The following is a 24,233-nucleotide window of genomic DNA, read 5'->3' as shown; positions in this document are numbered from 1 at the left end:
CTGCCATGTCTTTCCCATTAATCTGATGGGGCCAACATAGGTCAGTGTCCATCCCTGAACCATTAACCAGGGGAATGCCATACATTGTTTGGCTTAGGCTATAGTTGATTTTAGTCCATAGCAGGAGAGGGTAGAATTACCATGTTTGGCATCAACTAGTCAGAGGTTATCCTTGGAGCCACCTACCTGTCTCTGAATCTGGGAAATCTGTGGTGTAAATCACATTGTTTTTGATTTTGTTCACTATTGTGTTAGAATTCAGGTCTCTCAAGTCTGCTAAGTTTATTACCATTCCTCCATCTGTTTTCCTGCTTCCAAAATTTTATTGATAATATATTTTTTCCTATTTTTCTTTCTAATGTGTTTGTTTCCATCTTAGTAGAGTTTTGGGATGGTGCAGAAGCTAATGTTTGCATCCAGCCCACTATAAGTATTTGTTTTATGTATTAATGACACTGCAAGGGAGCAGCCGATAACTGTAGGTAGAAATAACTTGCCGTTTCACTTACTTTCTTATTTTTTGTAGTTTCCAAATAAGTATTTTTTAAAACTTAGAAGTGATATATGTTCATTCTTTTTTTTCTAAGTGTTTATTACTTATTGTGAGAGAGAGAGATAGAGAGCAAGTGGGGGAGGGGCAGAGAAAGAGGGAGAGAGAATCCCAAGCAGGCTCTGTGCCATTAGCACAGAGCCCAACTCAGGGCTTGAACTCACAAACTATGAGATCATGACCTGAGCCGAAACCAAGAGTTGGACACTTAACCGACTTAGCCACCCAGGCACCCCTCGAGAATATTCTTATACGTAACCTTGTGTCTTTTGGATATCTGCAGGATAAATTTCTAGAAGTATGAATTTTGAGTGGCACTGCCAAATTTAATCACTCTCTACAAAGGCTAAACTGTGTACACTTCTGCCATAATGTTTGAGTGTTTCTCACTATTTCACCAAAACTGGGTATTACTGCTTTTAATATTTGTTAGTTTGATAGAATTTTGTTACCTTTTTCATTTCTAATTAGTGAGGTAGAAGAGCATTTTTTCACATGATTAAGGACTTCTATTTCTCCTGGCTTACCCTAATAATAGCAGTGCCCATTTTTTTTGCATTTACCTATTTATTATCAAGACCTTTTTGTACATTAAGAATATCAGTCCACTCTGTTATATAGTATGCAAATATATATATACGTGTGTGTGTGTGTGTGTGTGTGTGTGTGTGTATGATACATATATATATTTGCTATTTCTCTTAAAAATATATCTCTTACCAAATGAAGTTGAGAATCCTTTATATAGGGGTGCCTGGGTGGCTCAGTCGGTTAAGCATCTGACTTCAGCTTAGGTCATGATCTCGTGGCTTGTGAGTTGGAGCCCCACATTGGGCTCTCTGCTGTCAGTGCAGAGCCTGCTTAAGATCCTCTGTCCCTCTCACCATGCTCCTCCCCTGCTGGTTCTCTCTTTCTCTCTCTCTCTCTCTCTCCCCCTCTCTCCCTCCCTCTCTCCCTCCCTCTCTCTCTCTCTCTCTCTCTCAAAAAAAAAAAAAAAGTAAACTTAAAAGAAAAAAAAGAATTTTCTATATAGATACATCTGTGAAGTCTTTTCCTTTATGGCTTCTGAATTTTCTGTCATGCTTAGAAATAAGACCTTTTCCTCTGCTAGATTATACAAATAAAACTTTCTCAGATGAACTTACTTCAATTTTAATGTTATTTATTCCCAGGCTAGGACACATTCCTTAAGCAAACTATCTTGAAAACATTATGGACAGATTTCTCATTCCTTTATCAATTGTTATACAGGAAAGCTGCCTAAGAATTATGACCCAAAGGTGACCCCAGATCCAGAAAGATGGCTACCAATGCGAGAACGTTCTTACTACCGGGGAAGAAAGAAGGGTAAGAAGAAGGATCAGATTGGAAAAGGGACCCAGGGAGCAACGGCAGGAGCTTCATCTGAACTGTAAGTCATTGCTCCTCAATTGAAGTCACTCAGAGCATAGGTTGATTCTTTTTCAGATTGACTCAGGGTCATTAGTAAGAATTTTTAAATATATTTTAAGTTAAGTGCAGTCAGATATGTTTAATAAATGTTTTATAATATACTTATGGAAAGAAAAGAAAATGTGGTGTTTCTGATTTGATTATATTGTAAATACCAGGATTGTAGAATTGTATTATAAATGTTAGGATTCGGTATCTTCAGACAGAAGCTCTAAATACACTTGTCATTCAACTGAATATGTAGATAAACAGATACTATAAGTAAGATACTAGAAAGAAGTTATTAAAAATGTTACTAAATAAGCTGTTTCTACATTGTAAGATTATAGGTCATTTAAATTTTTTTCTTTTCTAAGCTTTCTAAAAATTGGCATGAACCATATATTACTTTTTCTTTAATTATGAAGCAGTAAAAATTGTATTCAAAAGAAAAATGGATAGGGAGTTGGGAATCCCCCTTTAAAAGAAATAGAATAATAAAAAAAAAAGAAAGAAAGAAAGAAATAGAATATATGTGGAAGATTGTTAAGAATAATGTGTTTTTATAGCCTTTTCTTTTGTTGAATATATGAATGACCAACACTTCCTGATCTGATGATTTTAGGGATGCCAGTAAGACTGTGAGCAGCCCACCCACCTCCCCACGACCTGGCAGTGCAGCAACATCGGCTGCATCTACAAGTAATATCATACCCCCAAGACACCAGAAACCTGCAGGGGCTCCAGCAACAAAAAAGAAACAGCAACAGAAAAAGAAGAAAGGTGGAAAAGGTGGCTGGTGATTGGAACATTCTTGTTTCCAAGCTATTTTTAGTCTCACTGACACTAGGAACATAATAAAGGTAACACAGCAAGAAACACAGAGTTCCTCCCTCACCCATCACCCACATTTTCATAAAATTATTTTCTCATGCATCAAACAGGAAAACATCTTCCTCAGACTCTGCCTAGTCAGACTCAGCCTACTTGTACTACCTAGCTTTGCACAGATGATAAGCCCTCAAAATAATGGGCCATTTTCCCACCTTGATCTCTGTTGCATCCTTTCTCTTTATGTGCTGATCTGGTGTTTTTTCAGTTTCACAAACAAGGCATGTTATCCAAAGTTTCCTAGGATTTAAACAGAAACTACTTCTGTTTCAATTAGAGTCTGAAGATACTTGTTCCTACCAAAGCCCATTTTAAATTATGTCTTAGGAGGCCTTAGGAGACTGAAAGTGGAATCTTCTTAGCATTCCAAATAAATAACTGCTTAGAAATACCATGTGATAAAAAGGGACCTTATTAATACACTGGTGTTCTTCACTTCATTACATAAGTGGCCACAGGAAAACTAAAGTAAATGTCATGATTAATTCTAACTATAAATTCTCTGTTACATGATACTGGAATATGGGATACTACATATACTATATATGTTAAATATATATATATATATATATATAGTAATGAAAAGTGTGTGGGTGTGTATATGTACATATATATATACACAAGTACACACATAAATATAAATGAAGACTTCTTTGCACCCCAGTATTGTTTTCATATTATGATAACATTATGCTGATTTATCACCATTAAAGAACTCAAGGAAATGTATCAATGTTGCAAGAAGTTGACTCCTAGACTCAGTGGTTCTGAGGTCAGATGGGTTTGGACTGTTTCAGTCAGAAAGATTTAATGGCCCTGTCAAGAGCTCAAACATTGACTTCTGAAGTAGAGAGAAAATCCACCAGAGTTCAGTAGCAGGCAGTATTAGAACTTAACAGAACTGTTTGGCCCAGTTAATAGATACTGAAATGACTCCCCTTCATTCAGAGTACATGCATTCATTACCCTTCTCAAAGTAATGAAGTATTATACAGTCAGTCTGGTGTCAGTGTTGCTCTGGTCTTTCCTCACCTATAAGCCACTTTCCCATTGAACAGCTGTGAGACAGACACACTGGGATGCCCACCCTTGTGAGTATTCATTTTGTGCTGCCCAAGATACCATTGAATCTAGACTTTGAGTATTTCTTTATGATCATATTACTTTGTCCTTATTAATAAAGTGCTGCTGTGTTTGACTCTGAACATATCAAAACTTTCTCAAAGAGATTTTTAAAAGGCTTTCTTCCTCCTTTACAAAAGTAAGAAATGTGGTGCTGCCTTTCTGTTTAGCATAATCAGAATCTGCAGTAACATCTAAACAAGAGACCCTCATATATGAATGATTTATTATGGCATAATACTTTTTGAGCTCAGAGAATACTCTTGGTAAGAGTGATGTACTTATTCCTTCTGAATATATACCCCATTACAGGAATAATTGTTAGTAAATTTGTTATTTAGGAATCCATTAAACTTCTGTGGTGAAGGATAATCATTTTTAGGTTAACTGAGCTACAGAATTTTGTTGAAAATTATCCATCGTTGAAAATTTTGACCCAATGCACCAAAAAGTGAAATTTACATTTCTCTACTTAGTCACTGTAATTGCTAGTCATTGTCATTACCAGCCATTACTAAGCAACTGAAACCTCAGTTTAAATAAATTATAATTGTCAAATGAAGTGTAAACATCTACATTAAATTTCTAGTAATTGTTTCTTCTTTGGACAGGTCTTTAACCAATGACATATATACTTTGTGTATATATATATATATATATATATATATATATTTGTGTGTGTGTGTGTGTGTGTGTGTGTGTGTGTGTACATTTATAAAAGACAATATGGATACATCCATTCACTGTGGTACATTTTAAAATAAAAGATTCTAGCAGTGAGTATGGATTAAGGTGTTATGGGTCTTGGCATTTTATAGGGACTTCTGGTTGGTATATGAAGAACTTTTTAGGCTGAATATCTAAAATTGTTTCTTGCCCCTCCCAGAAAGCTACAAAACTAATCTGATGGGACTGGAAGAACCCAGTTTTACCTTCCAGTATATAAACAAATTGAGTAGTAAACATTTTTTAAGTTATTAAGCACAGCATTTTCAAGGCTGAGTGGAAACTGCTAACCTGAAAAACTTGCATTACTCAAACTTGGAACCTGCCTTTCATTCAGTGTTCCTTACAAGCCTATTTGAACGGTAGATCTGATGAAGGAAAGTCAGTTTATTGCATTGATAATTTTGTTGGATTATGAAATATATTTTTGAATGCAGTTTAACGAAATAAGTGTTACCTGGGTGGCTCAGTTAAGCATCTGACTTGATTTCTGCTTAGGTCAGGCTTAGATCATGATCTCCATATTGAGAGCTAGCATAGCATCAGGCTTTGCAAGCTGAGCCTGGGCTGAGCATAGGATTCTTTCTCCCTTTCTCTCTACCCCTTTACCCCCTTGTGCTCTCACTTTCTCTCAAACATTAAAGCAAAACAATAAAAACCATCCATACGCTTTTAAACCAGTTTAAAAAACATTACGCCACCTTTGAAAAGCCCAGGTGGTACCTAATTTGCTATATATAACTGTGGGCGACTATTTTTGTTTAGTTGTAGTTTTAATACCCAGCATTACTGGTATCCGTGATCCTGGCCGACTTCTAATTTAATCTTCAAAATTCTTTTTTAGGCGACATGTGTCGGGAATTTAAAACAAGGGAACCGTTCACTTTCTCTTTCCTTAAGCATCCTGGATAGCAGCCTCTGGACACTCCTAGTGTAGTTAACAGGGGGCCGGGAAGATAAAAACTTGACTTTTCAGGCTTATGGTTACTGGCTTGGAGAGGCACGGAATCTGCTGGGACGTTGGTTCCCTTAAGCGATCTCCCGACGGGAGACACTTAGGCCTTAGGCTGGGCTACTCTGGAGTGGTGAGGTAGAGGTGAGACGCTGGAATCTGGGCCAGCTTGGAAGGCTTTTCTGAGACACTGTGTCCCAGCCTAAGGGAATCCTGCCATAATGCGACCTGCCGAGGAAGTGTCGCGGATGGGATGGTAGGGTGGAGGCTTTTCCTATGCAGATGATCGGCCCCACTGTTCTCCCAACTCCCGTGGCTGGTCCTCCCCACTCCTCTGGGTTTAAAGCTTCCCCTAGCTTCCCGGCCATCTCCTCCCCTCCCCCAGCCCCGGGTTCGGCGAATCTGCTGCGCGGCGGACCCCGCTAGTGGGCGCGAGATACCCGGCGGCAGCCAACGCGCCGGGAGACTGGCCCCGGCCGCACAGTGACCGCGGGTGTTGTCTACGCTGCGTGGACCTACGTCTCTACCCTGCGTCCGCCTCGGGGGCCACACCTGCCGGGATCCAGAACCCAGGCTCCAGCGCGCGGGCGCGCGGAAGGAGGGAAAGAAATTAGGACGGTGGAGATGGAGAGGGGGAAGGGGAAGAAGAAGGGGAAGGAGCCAGAGAAAGAAAAAATTCGGGAAAAAGGAAAGGAGGAGAAAGAGAAAAAGGAGGTGGAGAAGGGGAAAATTAAGGGAAAAGAGAAGAAGGGGAAAGAGACAGGGAAGGAGGAGAAAAATAAGTGTAGAGAGGAGGAAAAGAAAGAGCGGGAGACCGAGAAAGAGAAGGAACACCTTGAGGGAAAAGAAGACAAAGAGAAGAAGGATAACAACGTCTTGACGAAGCCCCCGCTGGAGCCTCTGGTAAGGGGCCGGTGCCTCGGACCCGTTCCCCAAGGCCATTATCGGCGGTCAGGCCCGAGCGCCGCTGGCTCTGTTACGTCCGAGGCCCCGACCGGCGGGAGGGAATCCGGTCTCCTTGGGCATTTTAATCTGTGGGTGGGAGGGGGTGTGCCAAGCTTCGCCGGACCCATCGCTACCCCTTTTCCCCGTCACCTGCCTCACCCTCACGGCTAACTAACCCTGCCGCTGCGCCCCACCCCTCTTCGGGTCTAGCGTTGAGGAAGAAGAGGTCCTGGTTGGTCTTCACGGGGCCGGAACAGCCCTTCTTGGGCCCCATCTCCGTCCAGCGCTCAGCACTGGCGCACCCGCCGCCTACAGCACAGAAACCAGACCCGAACCCTCGCCGCGCGCGGGCTCTCCAACCTAGTCCTTCCCGTTGAACACGTTCTTTGTCAGAAAGTGTAGGGTCCCTGAATTCGTGCAGGGTGTGTTTTAGGGCTAGACCTTCTCCGTGGTTACAATAAAAATTGTTTTCAAACTACTAGCGCCCAGAAGGGATGGTCACAAAGTTTTAACTGAGAGGTCTCAGAAACCAGGCGCTGCAATCACAAAAAAAACCCCACAAATACCTATGATTCTACTTATATGAGGTACCTAGAGTGGTCCAAATCATATAGAGTAGAACTGATGATTGCCTGGGGTTGAGGGCTGGGAGAGTGGGGAGCTAGTCATGACTACCGAGTTTGAGTTTTGCAAGATGAAGAGCATTATGAATGTAGTTAATACCACTGAATTGTATGCTTAATAATGGTTAAGATGGTAAATTTTATGTGAATTTTGCCACAGTTAAAAAATTGAGGGGCGGGGGCGGGTAGGATAAAAAGGAAAAGCAAGCATTAAGCCCAGCTGAATGGACTTCTGCTCCTGGAGTTCCTGAGCTCACAGGCGCTTTTCTGGTTCTAAACAATTTGAATTATTAACTGAGATTTGATCTCTGGTAAAACACAGACTATTATAGATCCAAATGTAAAAGGAATGACTTTTGATAGGGAACAGAGGTGTTCAAAATCACAAATTGTGTCCGAACTCTTGGTTTACATTAATCCCAGCTTTCCTTAAGAGATTAAACATGAGGAAGCATGTATTTTAGCATGCATTTTGCTAAAATAAGGTAAAATGTAAAGCGTCAGTGACTGCTAAATTTCTAGAAAGGATGGGCTTAGGGTCAGTGATTTGGTTGGAAAGAGTAGGGAACTGTTTTAATTCACACTTCCATAGGATCTCAGATACCATTAATTTAGTACCACTGAGAAAGAAAAAAAAAATGCTGCCAATCAAAACATGACATACCATGAATTGTAAAATCCTCATTTCAGAGATGTTAAAATGTGGGAGGGAAAAATGCATCTTGGAATTGATGAAATATGTTGGGGTAGCCTTGAGCATGGGGCCATTTGTGGAGGCAATAAGGGAGACACAATCCACACCCTACAGCCATTTATTCCTTACCATGACACTCCCAGAATGACACTGTAACATTTAGATGCAGATGAGAGGCAACATGAATGAAGGTAGGAAATAACTATGGAAATACTATTTGCTATAAGAGCCATCAAGAATTAACTCCAAAAACATGTACTTCGTCTTCTTTTTTAAATTTTTAAAAATGTTTATTCATTTTTGAGAGAGACAGAGACAAAGCGTGAGTGGGGGAGGGGCAGAGAAAGAGGGAGTCACAGAATCCTAAACAGGCTCCTGGCTCTGAGCGCAGAACCCTTGCCAGCTTGAACCCACAAACCGTGAGATCATGACCTGAGCAGAAGTTGGTCGCTCAACTGACTGAGCCACCCAGGTGCCCCAACATGTATTTGTCTAATTCTGGTATTCAGGAGACAGTTTTGATAAATCATGCTCTCTGTACAAGACCCTGTTAGACCAGACCTTAAAACATCTTACTTTCACATAGATCTTATTTTTTAAAAAAAGAACAATAGGAACAGTGAAAAAAATTCACTTTTTTTCCAGAAACCCAGTCTAAATCTAATGTCAACATTTAGTATTTGAGTACAAATGTAAATGATTATTATTTCCAAACCAGTGCCATTGAAGACAATTACTGGTGTTTTTGTGCATGAGAAACTTCTTCAGCAGGCTGTTTGGGAAATAGAATTGAATTCCTATGCAATCTTGCAGTATCGTTGGTCATTTACTACTGATCACATTAAATTTTGCACCCTAATAGCCACTTTTATGAGCACTCTTAACTTTGTCTTCATACCAGTCTGCAATGCTTGTCTCTCAGTCACTAGTCATAAAAATTTTTAAGGCTGGTATGTTGGTGGAATGCTTCTTTCTAAAGTTTGTGTCAAGTTCAACAGGTTTTAATGTCAGGTTTTAAAATAAATGTTTGTGATTGGAACCGGTTTTTTTTTATATATATTTAAAAAAAAAATTTTTTTTAACGTTTATTTATTTTTGAGACAGAGAGAGACAAAGCATGAACGGGGGAGGGTCAGACACAGAATCTGAAACAGGCTCCAGGCTCTGAGCTGTCAGCACAGAGCCTGACACGGGGCTCAAACTCATGGACCTCGAGATCATGACCTGAGCCGAAGTCAGCTGCTTAACCGACTGAGCCACCCAGGTGCCCCTGGAACTGGTTTAACAATTTCTATAACCTTAGCCTTTTCATTTAATCATAATACTTATCTTAAAGAGTATAAGAAGGGAACTTTGCTCTAAAGTCTTCTAATCTAGTGATCCAATTGGGAAAACAAAACAGATCCGTAATAAGAAACCTTAGATGCTTACTTGCTGAATGGCACAGTCAGTACATGAACCATAGAGATCCCAAGATCTCAAACAGACTGAATTCTGGTGCAATCCCCAGTGGACATGAACTCAAGAAGCAAAATGAAATGTGAAAATTGATCCTGTGATCTATGGCACTTCCTATAAATCCTGATCTACATAAAGTCTATATTTGATAGATTGACCAGGAGTTGGGGGATGGAAGGGTGTGGTGTGATTAATACCACATAACTAATGGCAGATTATAAAATACAAACTGATTGGTACAGTTTGTTCTAGACATACTAATTTTTTTAAGTAAACTCTACACCCAGTGTGGGGCTTGAACTCACGACCCCAAGACTAAGAGTCCCGTCCTCTACCAACTGAGCTCAGCCGGGTTCCCCTAGATATATTAAATTTTTTGTGAAGTTTTGCTCTGGTTTACAGTTCCACAATTATCATCGGGTCCTACCACAGGCAGGCACACTGCCAGGAGCCAGGAAAACGAGGCCCTGGTCACATGGGTTTATTGTTTTGTCTTTTTTTTTTTTTTTTCACAGGAAAAAAATAAGCAGATCCTTGTGTTGGGCCTGGACGGAGCAGGAAAGACCAGTGTTCTCCACTCTCTAGCTTTAAACAAAGTCCAGCACAGTGTGGCACCCACCCAAGGTTTCAATGCAGTATGCATCAACACTGAAGATAGCCAAATGGAATTCCTAGAGAGTAAGCCCTCTTTCTTATTAGTAAACAGGAGAGGTTCATTTTGTTATACCTTAAGCCAGACATACTATTAGCAACATTGCATCTGTATGAAAAGTAACACTGGGTAAGATTTTCCTATACTTTTAGAATGCATATATAGTTTAATAGTGCAGTGGAGGGACAGGGGGAATCACTTTCTTTTCTTTTTATTTTCTCCATTTTACAGTGCTGGTATAAGAGGAAGCTGAAAGGAAAGCTGTAGCACCCCCTCCTATAACGGTCTCTCTCCTCCCTTACTACCTCTAATAAACATGCAGTCTAGGTAAATAAAGTGTACTTCCTTCTCTGCAAATGCAACTATAAACAAGCCCTAAACCTCTTTTTGTAACCAGATGGCAGCCCAGAAGTCTCTACTCTAAAGTAATTCTGGAGTCACCGCTTCTCTAAATATTGCTGTTCCCCAAAGTTGCATAGATTCTCTTCTCTTTACACTCTCTCCTTGGATGATTTCATCCATCCTATTGGCCTTAAATATCATCCCTCTGCTAATGAATCCCAGATTTATCCATCCAGCCCAAACATATCCAGATGTCACCTGACATTTCCACCTAGATATCTAATTGGCCTCTCAAACCTAAAATGGTCAAAACTAAGTGCTTGATTTATCTCCATATCTGTTCCTTTCCCTATAATCTACTGGTCAGTAAATGGCCCCTCACCTATCTTGTTACTCAAGCTGGAAAACTAGGGGTCACCCTTGATTTCTTCTTATGCAGCCTCACCTCTAGTCCACAAATAAAACACTATGAGTTTTTCTACTGCTAAAACAAATCCTGTATTCATCAGTTATATCCTTTCCTACTGCACCTATTTGAGTTGGAACCTATACTGTCTCTTACTTAGATTACTGCCATCACCTTTTTTATTTTTGCTTTCATCCAGTTACAAAGAGAAAATGTGGGCCAAGAAATCGGTAAATGTGTAGGCAGATCTTTCAGCTAACAACATTACTAGGAATAGAGTTTTCAATTTGTTAAGAAGCTATAGGAGAAATAATAACTTTAACCAAATATATAGCTAAGAAAATAGTCTCAAAGTATAAAAAGTGAAAAGAAAGGAAGGAAGGGAGGAAAAGAGAGGAAGATTCCAACCAGGGGTAGAAAGGGACATACACTACCATTGGAGTGAGGGACTTCAACATATTGTCAATTATTAATAGGAACAAAACTAGAAAAGACACAAAATTTGAACATAATCAACAAGTTTCATCCAATGGACAATATAAGATTGTCCAATTAGACAATTTTAGCTACATCCCAAGTCTAAAAATACATGTTCTTCTTAAATACTCATGGAACATTTACTGAAATTGACCACTTCATGGACCATACAGCAAGTCTTAAATTTTTCAGAGAAGGGGCATCATACAAACCATGTTCTTTGACTACACTGCAATTAAATTAGAAGTTAATAACAAAAAAGATAAAAATCCCCTATATAGATGAGATGTCATGATGTCACACACACAAAAAAAGAACAACCCAAATGTTCATTCATGCTTAAATTAAGTATGTTAAAACCACGTGAATAACTTAGAAGATTACAGAACATTCTTTTAAAAAATTAATAACACGAAATACTTTACGGAATTAGCCTAGCTCTATAAAAGGAAAACAAAAGAAAGGCAAATCAAGACCCTTTCCCAGTAGTATTTTAAATGTTTTTGTTAAATTCCTAAAACAGGGGTCTTCAAACTACTGACTTCTGTTGTAGTGTGGAAGCAGCCACAGACAATATGTGAACAAATCCACATGTCTGTGTTCTGATAAAGCTTTATTTGTAGGCACTGAAATCCAAATGTGATATAATGTTCATATTATGAAATGTTATTCTTTCTTTTTTTTCCCTGAAATTTAAAAGTGTAAAATCCATTCTTTCTTCATGGGCTATACAAAAATAGGCGTTGGGCCAGATTTAAACTGTGGGCCATAATTTGCCAACCTCTCTTCTAGGAGAAAAACAAAAACTAAGTTCGCTGTATATATATTATTATCATTACTAGTAAGTTTCTTCTGGGAAGAATCAGCAGAATGAAATAATCCAAAGGCATTTTTTTTCTGAGGCAAGTATTCCTTAATGTTCACAGGATCATATTAACTCTTAGTGCAATGTTAAGAGAGAAATTAGTTCTGGGATTTTGACAAAGGAAAAAGATTGTTCAAATGAGGCTGGCCAGTGAATTCAGTCCATCTAAAACTTATTTTAGAGGAAGGTGTGTTTTAACCCACCACCCTGAGTTATTTTAGTAGCCTACTCCCATTTTCTGAGTTTAACAGATAGGATGGCTGTGGCCCCTGGGGTCGCTATGTTTACGGATCGGAAGACATCCTCTGTAGTATCTAGTGTCTTTATGCTGATCCTTTGTGTTCCAGAATGATTGGACCACTTGTGGAGGGTAAATATTCCCACCAACCATTTCCCTCGTAACAGCTCTCTGGTCATTCTCTGAATTGGGTACACTCTAACACACATCTGTCCAGTGTTTGGATATTATCTAAAAGTATCTTTCCTGGCTCCTCAGTGGACACTTCTGCAATGTTTTTGGTGTCTTCTTTCTCTACTATTCTGTATAGTTGGTGGCAGTGAACCTTTCCGTTCCTATTGGGAAATGTACCTGTCCAGAGGATTGCTGCTGATCTTTGTGGTAGATTCAGCAGATCACAACAGATTACCTGAAGCCAAGAAACACCTTCATCAATTAATTGGAACAAACCCAATCCTTCCTCTGGTTGTGTTTGCAAACAAACAGGTAAAAATCTGTGCAAATATAAGTGGTATTCAATAGCTTTATTGTCAATGAAAGAAATATAAATGTCTACTTTTAATAGCTGGATATTTAACAATATGCTGTATATTCAGTTTAGTTTATACTTATTAGATCTTCTGGATTATAAACTCCTTGAGAATAAAGACCATTATTCATCTTTGTGTCCTTCAGAATACTTAGTATACTGTACATAGTAGAAATTCAAAAAATATGTGTTGAATTTAATTTCAATAAACATTTACTGATGGTTGAATTGATTTCAACAAAATATTTGAGGGACTACTATATATAAAGAAATAGTTTGTTTTAGATCAATTAACCTGACCTGAATTTATTTCTCACATATACATTATAGATATTAAACTACCATGGAGAAATTGGAACCCGTGTACAGTGTCATTGGGAATGTAAAATGGTGCAGCCACTATAGAAAACAGTATGGCAGTTCCTTAAAAAATTAAAAATATAACTCCCATATGATCCACCAATTCCACTTCTGAGTATATACTCAAAAGAATTAAAAGCAGGAACTCAAACAGATACTTGTACATCCATATTCACAGCAGAATTATTCACAATGCCAAAAGGTAGAAGCAAACCAAGTGTTCTTCCATGGATGAATGGATAAACAAAATGTGATATATACACACAATGGGATATCATTCAGCATTAAAACAGGAAATTCTGGTACATTTTATTACATGTATGACCCTTGAGGACAATATGGTAAGTGAAAGAAGCCAGTCACAAAACAACAAACACTGTGTGATTCCACTTTTACGAGGTACCTAGAGTAGTTAAATTCATAGACACAGATAGTAGATTAGAGATTACTAGGGAATGGGAGGAGAGGAGATGGTGGAGTTATTGTTTAATGAACACAGGTTTATATTGATGATGGTTGCCTTGAGTTGGGGGAGGGAGAAATGGGGAGTTATTGTGCTGTGAGTAGAGAGTTTCAGTTTTGCAAAGTGAAAAGACTTCTGGAGGTGGATTGTTGAACAAAATGTGACTGTACTGAAGTGTACACTTAAAAATGGTTAAAATGGTAAATTTTGTTATGTGTATTTTACCATAATAAAATCAGTTTTAAAAAATTGAACATCTATAGCATTATAATACTAAAGCCCCTCTCTCAATTGCTAAGGTTGCCAATTATTAGAGAACTTGATTCTCCCACTGCTTCTAAGGGCAAATGTTTATGAAAGTAAACTAAGTAATTACAAATGATGACCTAAAGTAGGAGCCTATTTACAGTCCAGTGTAGAAGCTACTTCAGAATTTTTTTTTTTGAGAGACAGATAGAGAGAGAGAGAGAGAGGGAATGCATGTAGCAGGGGCAGAGAGAGAGGAAGAGAGAGAAAATGGGCATTTGGGTTATTTCCAATTTTTTATTGGTATTTAAAGTGCTACAGTGAATCTCAATGTATGTGTTTCCTTGTAGATACGTATCAACATTTCTCTAGTGCATATACTTTAAAGAGGAATTGCTGGTTTTTCAGATTTGTACATACTCAGTTTTCCTAGATCTTACTTACCAAGTTTTTTTTTTTTCCCAAAGATACTGCACCAATTTATTCTTCCACCAATGGAATATGACAGTTTTTGCAGCTACATATCCTTCTCAGTACTTGGCATTGTCAAACTTTTTCATTTTTACCAATCTGATGGGGCTGAAATTTTATCCCGTTATTCTAATTTGCATTTCCTTAGTTACTAGTGAGCTTGAACATCTCTTCAGATGTGCATTGGTTATTAGTTTCAAATTCGTTTCATTCTTTGAAGCTAATTTCTACGTCTGTGAATTGTCTTTTAATATCTTTTCACAGATTCCTATTAGGGTGTTCATCTTTTCCTATTTGAGTTGTAGAAATCTTTCATATCTTTTGGGAAAATAATCCTTTGTTACTTCTGTGCATTACAAATATCTTCTCCAGCAACCTGTTGGCTATTATTTTACTTTGCTTATGGTTCTCTTTTTTATACATAGCTTTCCATTTATTTTTTAAACCACCACATTAAAAAATTGTTATTTAAAAAAAAAATTAAAAAAAAATTGTTATTTTAATTCTAGTATAGTTAACAGTGTTATATTACTTTCAGGTGTATAATATAGTGATTCAGTAGTTCTATATGTTACTCAGTGCTCATCAAGATAAGTATACTCTTTAATCCCCTTCACCTATTTCACCCATCCCCCCATCCATCCACCTCCCCTCTAGTAACTGTTTGTTCTCTATAGTTAAGAGTCTGGTTTTTGGTATGTCTCTTTTTCTTTCCTTTGTTTCTTCCATATCTTAAATTCCACGTATGAGTGAAACGTACGGTATTTTTCTTTCTCTGACTGGCTTATTTTACTTAGCATTATGCTCTCTAGATCCATCCATGTTTCTGCAAATGGCAAGATTTCATTCTTTTTATGGCTGAATAGTAATAATAATGATAATAATAATAATAATAAATACACACACACACACACAATGGAATATTCTTTATGCCACATCTTCTTTAGCCTGTCATCTATTGATGGACACTTGAGTTGCTTTCATAGTTTTACAATTGTAAATAATGCTGCAATAAACACAGGGGTAATTGGTATTTTTATATTTTGGTGGGATTATAGGGTAGTTCTTTTTTTTCTTTTTTTTTTTTTTTTTTTGTAAGTAAACTCTATACCCAGTGTGGGGATCAAACTCGCGACCTTGAGATCAAGAGTCGCATGCTCTACTGACTGAGCCAGCTGGACGTGCTGGGGTAGTTCTATTTTTATTCTTTTGAGGAACCTCCATACTATTTTCTACAGTGGCTGCACCAGTTTGCATCCCCACCAACAGTGCATGAGGGTTCCTTTTTCTCCACATCTTTGCCAACACTTGTTATTTCTTGTGGTTTTGATTTTAGCCATTCTGACAGGTGTGAGGTAATATTGTGGTTTTGATTTGCATTTGCCTGGTGGTGAGTAGTGTTGAGCATCTTTTCATGTGTCTTTTGGCCATATGTATGTCTTCTTTGGAGAAATGTCTGTTCATGTGTTCTGCCCATTTTTTAATTGTATTATTTGTTTTTCTTGGTATTGAGTTGCATGAGTTTTTTTTTTTTTTTTATATTTTGGATACTAACCCTTTATCAGATATGTTACTTCTCCCATTCAGTAGGTTGTCTTTTCTTTTTGTTGCTTGTTTAGTTTTTTTTTTTAGTTTTCGTTTGTTTTTAGCTTTCAGGGAATTTTTGTTTTTTGTTTGGTTTTTGGTTTTTGGTTTTTGGTTGGTTTTGTTTGTTTGTTTGTTTGTTTGTTTGTTTGTTTTGCTGTGCAGAAGCTTTTTATTTTCATGTAGTCCCAACAGTTTATTTTTGCTTTTGTTTCCCTTGCCTCAGCAGAAATATCTAGAAAAATGTTGCTACAGCCAATGTCAGAGATATTATTGCCTGTGCTCTCTTCTAGGATTTTTATGGTTTCAGGTCTCGTATTTAGGTCCTTAATCCATTTTGAGTTTGTTTTTGTGTGCTGTTTAAGAAAATGGTCCAGTTTCATTCTTTTGCATGTTGCTGTCCAGTTTTCCCAACACCATTTGTTGAAGACACTTTTTCCCATTGCATATCCTTGCCTTTTTTGTCTTAGATGGATTAACCATATAATTGTGAGTTTATTTCTGGGTTTTCTAACTCTGTTCTATTGATCTCTGTTTTTGTGCCAGTACCATACTGTTTTGATTACTACAGTTTTGTAGTATAACTTGATGTCTGGAATTGTGCTGCCTCTACTTTGGTTTTTCTTTTTCAAGATGGCTTTGGCTATATGGGGTCTTTTGTGGTTACATACACATTTTAGGATTGTTTTGTCTAGCTCTGTGAAAAATGCTGGTGGTATATGATAGGGATTGCATTAAATGTGTAGATTGCTTTGAGTAGTATAGATATTTTAACAATATGTGTTCTTCTAATACATGAGCATGGGATGTCCTTCCATTTCATTGTGTTGTCTTCAGTTTCTTTCATCAATGTTTTATAGTCTTCTTTTTTAAAAAAAAATTTTAAATGTTTTTATTTATTTTTGAGACAGGGAGACAGAGCATGAACAGGGGAAGAGCAGAGAGAGAGGGAGACACAGAATCCAAAGCAGGCTCCAGGTTCTGAGCTGTCAGCACAGAGCCTGACACGGGGCTCAAACTCACGGACTGTGAGATCATGACCTGAGCTGAAGTTGGACGCTTAACTGACTGAGCCACCCAGACACCCCAATGTTTTATAGTTTTCAGAGTACTGGTCTTTTACCTCCTTGGTTAGGTTTATTCCCAGGTATTTTATTATTTTTGGTGCAATTGTAAATGGAATTATTTCCTTAATTACTCCTTCTGCTGCTTCATTATTAGTGTCTAAGAAATGCAACAGATTTCTATACATTGACTTTGTATCCTGTGACTTTACTGAATTCATTTATCAGTTCTATCAGTTTTTTGGTGGAGTCTTTTGGGTTTTCTATGTATAGTATCATGTCATCTGCAAACAGTGAAAACTTTACTTCTTCCTTACCAATTTGGATGCCTTTTATTTCTTTTTCATAGATGATTGCTGTGGCTAGGACTTCCAGTACTATAGAATGAACATCCCTGTCTTATTCCTTTTTTTCCCCAAGATTTATTTATTTATTTGTTTGTTTGTTTGTTTGTTTGTTTTGGGGGGGGGCACAAGTGAGCGAGGAGCAGAGAGAGAGAGAGGGAGAAAGAGAGAGAGAGAAGCAGGGTTCACCTGAAGCGGGGCTTGTGATCACCCAAACTGGGGCTCAAGTTCACCCGAATCGGGGCTCAAGCTCACCTGATGGGGGGCTCGTGCTCACCCGAAGTGGCACTCAAATTCACAAATCGTGAGATCATGACCTGAGCCCAAGTCAGATGTTTAACTGACTGAGCCATCTAGGTGCCCCATCCTTGTCTTATTCCTGACCTTAAGGGAGAAGCTCTCAGTTTTTTCCCATTGAGTATGATGTTAGCTGTGGGTTTTTCATATAATTATATGGCCTTTATTATGTTGAGGTATGTTCTCTCTAAAACTACTTTGTGGGGGGAGCGGGGGTTATCATGAATGGATGTTGCACTTTGTCCACTGCTTTTTCTGCATCTACTGAAATGATTACATGGTTTTTATCCTTTCTCTTATTGCTGTGATGTATCACATTGATTGATTTGCAAATATTGAACCACTCTTGCATCCCAGGAATAAATCCTACTTGATTATGGTGAATAATTTTTTTAATATATTATTGGATTCGGTTTGCTAATATTTTGTTGCAGATTTTTGCATCTATGTTTATCAGAGATATTGGCTTGTAGTTCTCCTTTTTTGTAGTGTTTTGCTCTGGTTTTGGTGTTGGGTAATGCTGGCCTCATAGAATGAATTTGGAAGTTTTTCTTCCTCTTCTATTTTCTGAAATAGTTCAAGAAAAATAGATATTAACTCTTCTTTAAATGTTTGGTAGAATTCACCTGCAAAGCCTTCTAGTCCTGGACTTTTGTTTGTTGGGAGTTTTTTGATTATTGATTTGATTTTCATTGCTGGAAATTGGTCTGTTCAAACTTTATTTTTCTTTCGGATTCAGTTTTGGGAGGTTATATGTTTCTAGGAATTTATCCATTTCTTGTAGGTTGTCCAATTTGTTGGCATATAATTTTTAATTATATTCTTTTATAATCATTTGTATTTCTGTGGTGTTGGTTGATATTTTTCCTTTTTTGTTTCTGATTTTGCTCCTTTGAGTGCTCTCTCTCTCTATTTTTTATTTTTTGATGAACCCAGCTAGAGGTTTATCAATTTTGTTGATCTTTTCAAAAAATCAGCTCCTAGTTTCATTGATCTGTTCTGTTGGGTCTTTTTTTTTTTTTTTTTTAGTTTCTATATCATTTATTTCTGCTCTAATCTTTATTACTTCCTTCCTTCTGCTGGTTTGAGGTTTTGTTTCATCTTCTTTTTGTAGCTCTTTTAGGTATATTGTTAAGTTGTTTATCTGGGAATTTTCTTGCTTCTTGAGGTAGACTTGTATTACTATAAACTTCCCTCTTAAAACCACTTTTGCTGTATCCCAAAGATTTTGGACCATTGCGGTTTTGTTTTCATTTTTCTCCATGTAATTTTTATTCCTTGGTTGACCTATTCATTGTTTATTAGCATGTTATTTATCCTCCATGTATTTGTGCTCTTTCCAGTTTTTTTCTTATGGTTCATTTCTAGTTTCATAGTGTTGTGGTCAGAAAAGATGCATGGTTTAAGTTCAGTCTTTTTGTATTTGTTGAGATTTGTTTTGTGGGTTGATATGTAATCTGTTCTGGAGAATGTTCCATGTGCACTTGAAAAGGATGTGTATTCTGCTGTTTTAGGATGGAATTTTCTGAATATACCTGTTAAATCCATCTAGTCTAGTGTGTCATTCAAAGCCAGTGTTTCCTTGTTGCTTTTCTATTTGGATCATCTGTCCATTGATGTAAGTGGGGTGTTAAAGTCCCCTTATTATTATATTACTACTGATTATTTCCTTTATGTTTGTTATTAATTGTTTTATGTATTTGGGTACTTTCATGTTGGGTGCATAAATATTTACAATTGTTATATCTTCTTGTTGGATTGTCCCCTTTATTATTATGTCATGTCTTTCTTTGTCTCTTGTTACAGTCTTTGGACACCTGTGTGGTTCAGTCAGTTAAGCATCCAACTTTTGATTTTGGCTCAGGTTATGATCTCACAGTTTTTGAGTTCAAGCCACGGTTTGGGCTCCACACTGACAATGCGGAGCATGCTTGGGATTCTCTCTCTCCCCCTCTCTCTCTGCCCCTCCCCACCCTCTCTCTTTCAAACTAAATAAATAAACTTAAAAAAATTCTTTATGAAGTCTACAGTATCCAATGTAAGTATTGCTACCTCAGCTTTCTTTTGACATCCATATGCATGATAAATATTTCTCCATCCCTTCACTTTTCAGTATGCATGTGTCTTTAGGTCTAAGATGAGTCTCTTTTTAAAATTTCTAAAGTAAGCTCTACATCCAATGTGGGGCTTGAACTCATGACCCCACAATCAAGAGTCATGTGCTCTACTGACGGAGCCAGCCAGGCACCCCTGAAATGAATCTCTTGTAGCCAGTATATATATGGGTCTTGTTTTTTAATCTATTCCATCACTCTATGTCTTTTGATCAGAGCATTTAGTTCATGCTAATTATTGATAGGTTTGTATTTATTGCCATTTTGTTACTTGTTTTGTGGTTGTTTTTGTAGCTCTTCTCTGATCCTTTCCTCTGTTCTTTTCTCTCACAGTTTGCTGGCTTTCTTTAGTGATATATTTGCATTTCTTTTTCTTTAAGTTTTGCATATCTATTTTTGCATATCTTTTTTTGCATATCTATTATTGATTTTTGATTTGTGGTTACCATTATGTTATATATATAATACCTACGTATAGCATTCTGTATAATAAGTTGATGGTCACTTAAGTTTGAAACATTCTTTACTCTTCTCCCCACATTTTAGGTATATGGTACCATACTTTACATCCTTTTATTTTTTTAATTCCTTGACTGATTTTTACATATATACTTATTTGTATTGCTTTTGTGCTTCCTACTTATCTTACTGTTACTTATGGTCTTTTCACTTAAATAGAGTCCCCTTTAATATTTCTTGTAGGACTGGTTCAGTGGTCATGAACTGTTTTAGCTTTTTTTATCGGGGAAACTCTTTATCTCTCCTATTCTAAATGGTAGCCTTGCTGGATAGAATATTCTTGGCTACAGATTTTTTTCCTTTTAGCCCTTTGAATATATCATGCCGCTCCCTTCTGGCCTGCAAAGTTTCTTCAGAAAAATCTGATAGCCTTATGGGATTTCCTTGTATGTAACTGTCTTCTTTTCTTCTGCTGCTTTTATTTTTTCTTAATGTTTATTTGTTTATGAGAGAGATAGGAGAGAGAGAGAGCATGTAAGCAGGGGAGGGGCAGAGAGAGAGGGAAACAGAGAATCCCAAGCAGGCTCCACACTGTCAGTGCAAAGTCCATTGCAGGGTTCAAACCCATGAACCATGAGATCATGACCCGAGCTGAAATCAACAGTCAGACATTCAACCAACTGAGCCACCTAGGCACCTCTTTCTTGCTGCTTTTAAAATTCTCTCTTTACCACTACTTTTTGCCATATTTATTACTATGTTTCTTGATGTGGACCTCCTTGGGTTGATTTCATTGAGGGATCTCTGTGCCTCTTGGATCTGAATATCTGTTTTCTTGCCTAGATTAAGGAGGTTTTCAGCTATTATTTCTTTGAATAAGTTTTCTGTCCCCTCTTCTCTCTGTTCTTTTGGGATCCCTATAATGTGAATATTATTACCCTTGATGGAGCCACTGAGCTCCCTACATCTGTTCTCATTTTGCATATATTTTTCTCACCTGTATAGCTTTCCATTTCGAATAGTCTATTTTATCAATGCTTTCCTTTGTGGTTTGTATCTCTTATCTTCATCAAATTGAATAAACAGAGCCATTTTTAAACAGTCAAATTTATAACTTTTACTGGGGCTTAATAATGAAAGATTTGGATATTCGAGTTAAGTTTTGGATATTAAGGCATCTTTGGTTTAGTTTAAGGCATCTTTGTTGATATTCCTTTGCCAAAGTAATCTATGCTTTTAGATGACTCATTGGTTCAAGTTATTATATAAGGATTTTTAAAAAGTCATCTTACTATTTTTACTTTTTGAGTGATGGCCTCTATTCTATTAATGCACAGTTATGCAAGTATGGAATAAACCTGGGATTTATCCCTGATGTGCTTTTTGTTTTTAACATATGTTGACTTTTATTTTATTTATTATTTTTTAAGTTTATTTGTTATTTTTTTAAGTAAACTCTATGCCCAACGTGGGGGCTCAAACTTATGACCCCAAGATCAAGAGTTGCATGCTCTACTGACTGAGCCCTATCCCTGATGTGCTTTTATCATTACAAGGAGCTCCTCTTTTTATCCAACACTCTCCTCATATATATTCTTCCTCTCCAATTCCGTCAATGAATTTATTAACTTAAGACATTGTCCACATGTTACTGAATCCATTAACACTGTTTAAAAAGTCACTGCGGGGTCTAAAACTAAATGAATTCTGGTTTCAGGCAGGCACTATATTGGGGTGACCAACATTTAGAAATGTAATAAACTCCAGCCAGATACTATCAGAAACATTTTTCTAGATATGTCTCCTGAGGCAAAGGAAACAAAAACCAAAATAAACTATTGGGACTGCACCAGAATAAAAAAGAACCCATCAACACAGCAAAGGAATCCATCAACAAAATGAAAAGGCAAATACTAATTGGGAAAAGGTATTTGCAAATGATATATTTGATGAGGACTTAATATCCAAAATATATAAAGAACTTACACAATTCACACACAAAAAACAAATAATGCAATGAAAACATAGGCAAAAGACATGAACAGACATTTCTCTGAAGAAGACATACAAATAGCCAACAGACCCATGAAAATATGCTCAACATCACTCATAATCAAGGGAATACAAATCAAAATCACATTGAGATATCATCTCACATCTGGCAGAATGACTAGAATCAAAACGGTAAGAAATAATAAGTGTTGGTGAGGGTGTGGAGAAAAAAGGACCCTTGTGCACTGTTGGCGGGAAAATAAATTGGTGCAAGCACTGTGGAAACAGTATGGCAGGTCCAGGTTATCAAAAAATTAAAAACAGAAATACCATATGATCCAGTGATTCCACTACTGAGTGTTTACCCAAAGAGAACTTAAACACTTAAATGGGTGATGGGTATTAAGGAGGACACTTGTTATGATGAGCACTGGATGTTATATATATAAGTGATAAATCACTAAATTGTACTCCTGAAACCAATATTACACTATATGTTAACTAACTAGAATGTAAATAAAAGTTTGAAAAATAAATAATAAGAAATAAAACTAAAACACCAATTTGAAAAGGCATATGCACCCCTATGTTTATTACAGCATTATTTACAATAATCAAGACATGGAAGCAACCTAAGTGTCCATCTGTAGGTAAACAAGTAAAGAAGATGTAGTATATACATACATATTTTGGAATATTACCATAAAAAAAGAATGAGATCTTGCCATTTGTGACAATAGGGATGACCTAGAGGGCATTATGCTAAGTGAAGTCAGACAGAGAAAGAAGGATACCATATGATTTCACTTATATGCAGAATATAGCAACAAAAGAACAAATACAAAAAGCAGAAACAGACCCATAAATACAAGGAGATGGGCAAAAAGGAATGAAGGGGAATGGGAGGTACAGGTTTTCAGTTACAGAATAAATAAGTCACAGTGATGAAAGATACAGCACAGGGAATGTAATTAATGGGATTGTAATAGCATTGTATGGTGACAGATGGTAGCTACACTTGTGGTGAGCATTGAATAACACGTTGAGTTGTCAAATTACTATGTTGTACACCTAAAACTAGTGTAACATTGTGTGTCAACTATACCTCAATAAAAAAAAAATAATTCATCCTATTGAATATAATTTTGGGCAAATAAAAAAGAAATGGAAAAAAAACAAAACAAAAAAAAAAAGCAGATTGACTGCAGTGGTTAGAAAACTGATTAAGATGTTATAAAGGCTTAACTTCATTCCAAAAATTTTTTTTTGATGATAGCTCATAAATACTGGTATAATCCTGCTACCTATTTTTTTTCTTTTCTTTTCTTTTCTTTTCTTTTCTTTTCTTTTCTTTTCTTTTCTTTCTTAAGTAATCGCTATACCCAGTGTGGGGCTTGAACTCATGACCCCAAGATCAAGAGTTGCATGCTCTACCAACTAAGCCAGGCAGGCACCCCATTGCTCGTATAATGCTGATTAAAATCTTTATATTCAGACAACCACTGAAGTCATAATAAAGGGGTCACAATATCCTCCACATTAAAATGGAGGTGGGATCATTGAGAGCAATGAGAGTAATACATTTTTCTATCGAAAAGGATTACAAAATAACTAGTTTTTTCCTTTCCTTTTTCTATTCGGGATGAAGGATCTTGAAACAGCCTATCGTATTACAGATATCCACGAAGCTTTGGCATTGTCTGAGGTGGGAAATGACAGGAAGATGTTCTTGTTTGGAACACAAGTGACTGAAAATGGCTCAGAAATACCCTCCGTCATGCAAGATGCCAAAGACTTGATTGCACACCTGGCTGCAGATATGCAGTGACCGAGCCTGGGCCCACTGTGCAGCTCTGAATCTAAATGTCACCAAGGAGTGTTAAGTGACAGGTTTGAAGCCACAGGTTTCCACTGTCGAATAAAAAATAAGCCACTTCC

The 24,233-nt window shown here is 37.2% G+C and overlaps 2 protein-coding genes and 1 long non-coding RNA gene across 4 annotated transcripts in view; 2 read left to right on the top strand and 1 right to left on the bottom strand.

The window, feature by feature from the left end:
- The window catches only part of SRP72 (signal recognition particle 72), a 29,488-nt gene extending 24,897 nt beyond the window's left edge, over positions 1-4,591 (top strand). For both annotated transcript variants that reach the window (XM_042936305.1, XM_042936306.1), the window contains exons 18-19: positions 1,802-1,961; positions 2,607-4,591. In XM_042936305.1, the coding sequence (XP_042792239.1) occupies positions 1,802-1,961; positions 2,607-2,784 (338 nt within the window). In that variant the 3' untranslated portion in view covers positions 2,785-4,591. The remainder of the gene's footprint in view (positions 1-1,801; positions 1,962-2,606) is intronic.
- Positions 1-6,867, bottom strand: part of LOC122218210 — an 11,873-nt gene extending 5,006 nt beyond the window's left edge. Inside the window, exon 1 of the long non-coding RNA XR_006201944.1 lies at positions 6,794-6,867. This is a non-coding gene — a long non-coding RNA (uncharacterized LOC122218210). The remainder of the gene's footprint in view (positions 1-6,793) is intronic.
- On the top strand, positions 6,112-24,233 carry ARL9 (ADP ribosylation factor like GTPase 9). Its single transcript, XM_042936314.1, has 4 exons — positions 6,112-6,575; positions 9,908-10,070; positions 12,683-12,858; positions 23,944-24,233. The coding sequence occupies exons 1-4, from the start codon at positions 6,297-6,299 to the stop codon at positions 24,121-24,123; spliced, it is 798 nt and encodes a 265-aa protein (XP_042792248.1). The 5' UTR covers positions 6,112-6,296; the 3' UTR covers positions 24,124-24,233.

Source organism: Panthera leo, chromosome B1 (assembly GCF_018350215.1).
Source record: "Panthera leo isolate Ple1 chromosome B1, P.leo_Ple1_pat1.1, whole genome shotgun sequence".
Classification (NCBI taxonomy): Eukaryota; Metazoa; Chordata; class Mammalia; order Carnivora; family Felidae; genus Panthera; species Panthera leo.
This window is presented reverse-complemented; position numbering and strand designations above follow the sequence as displayed.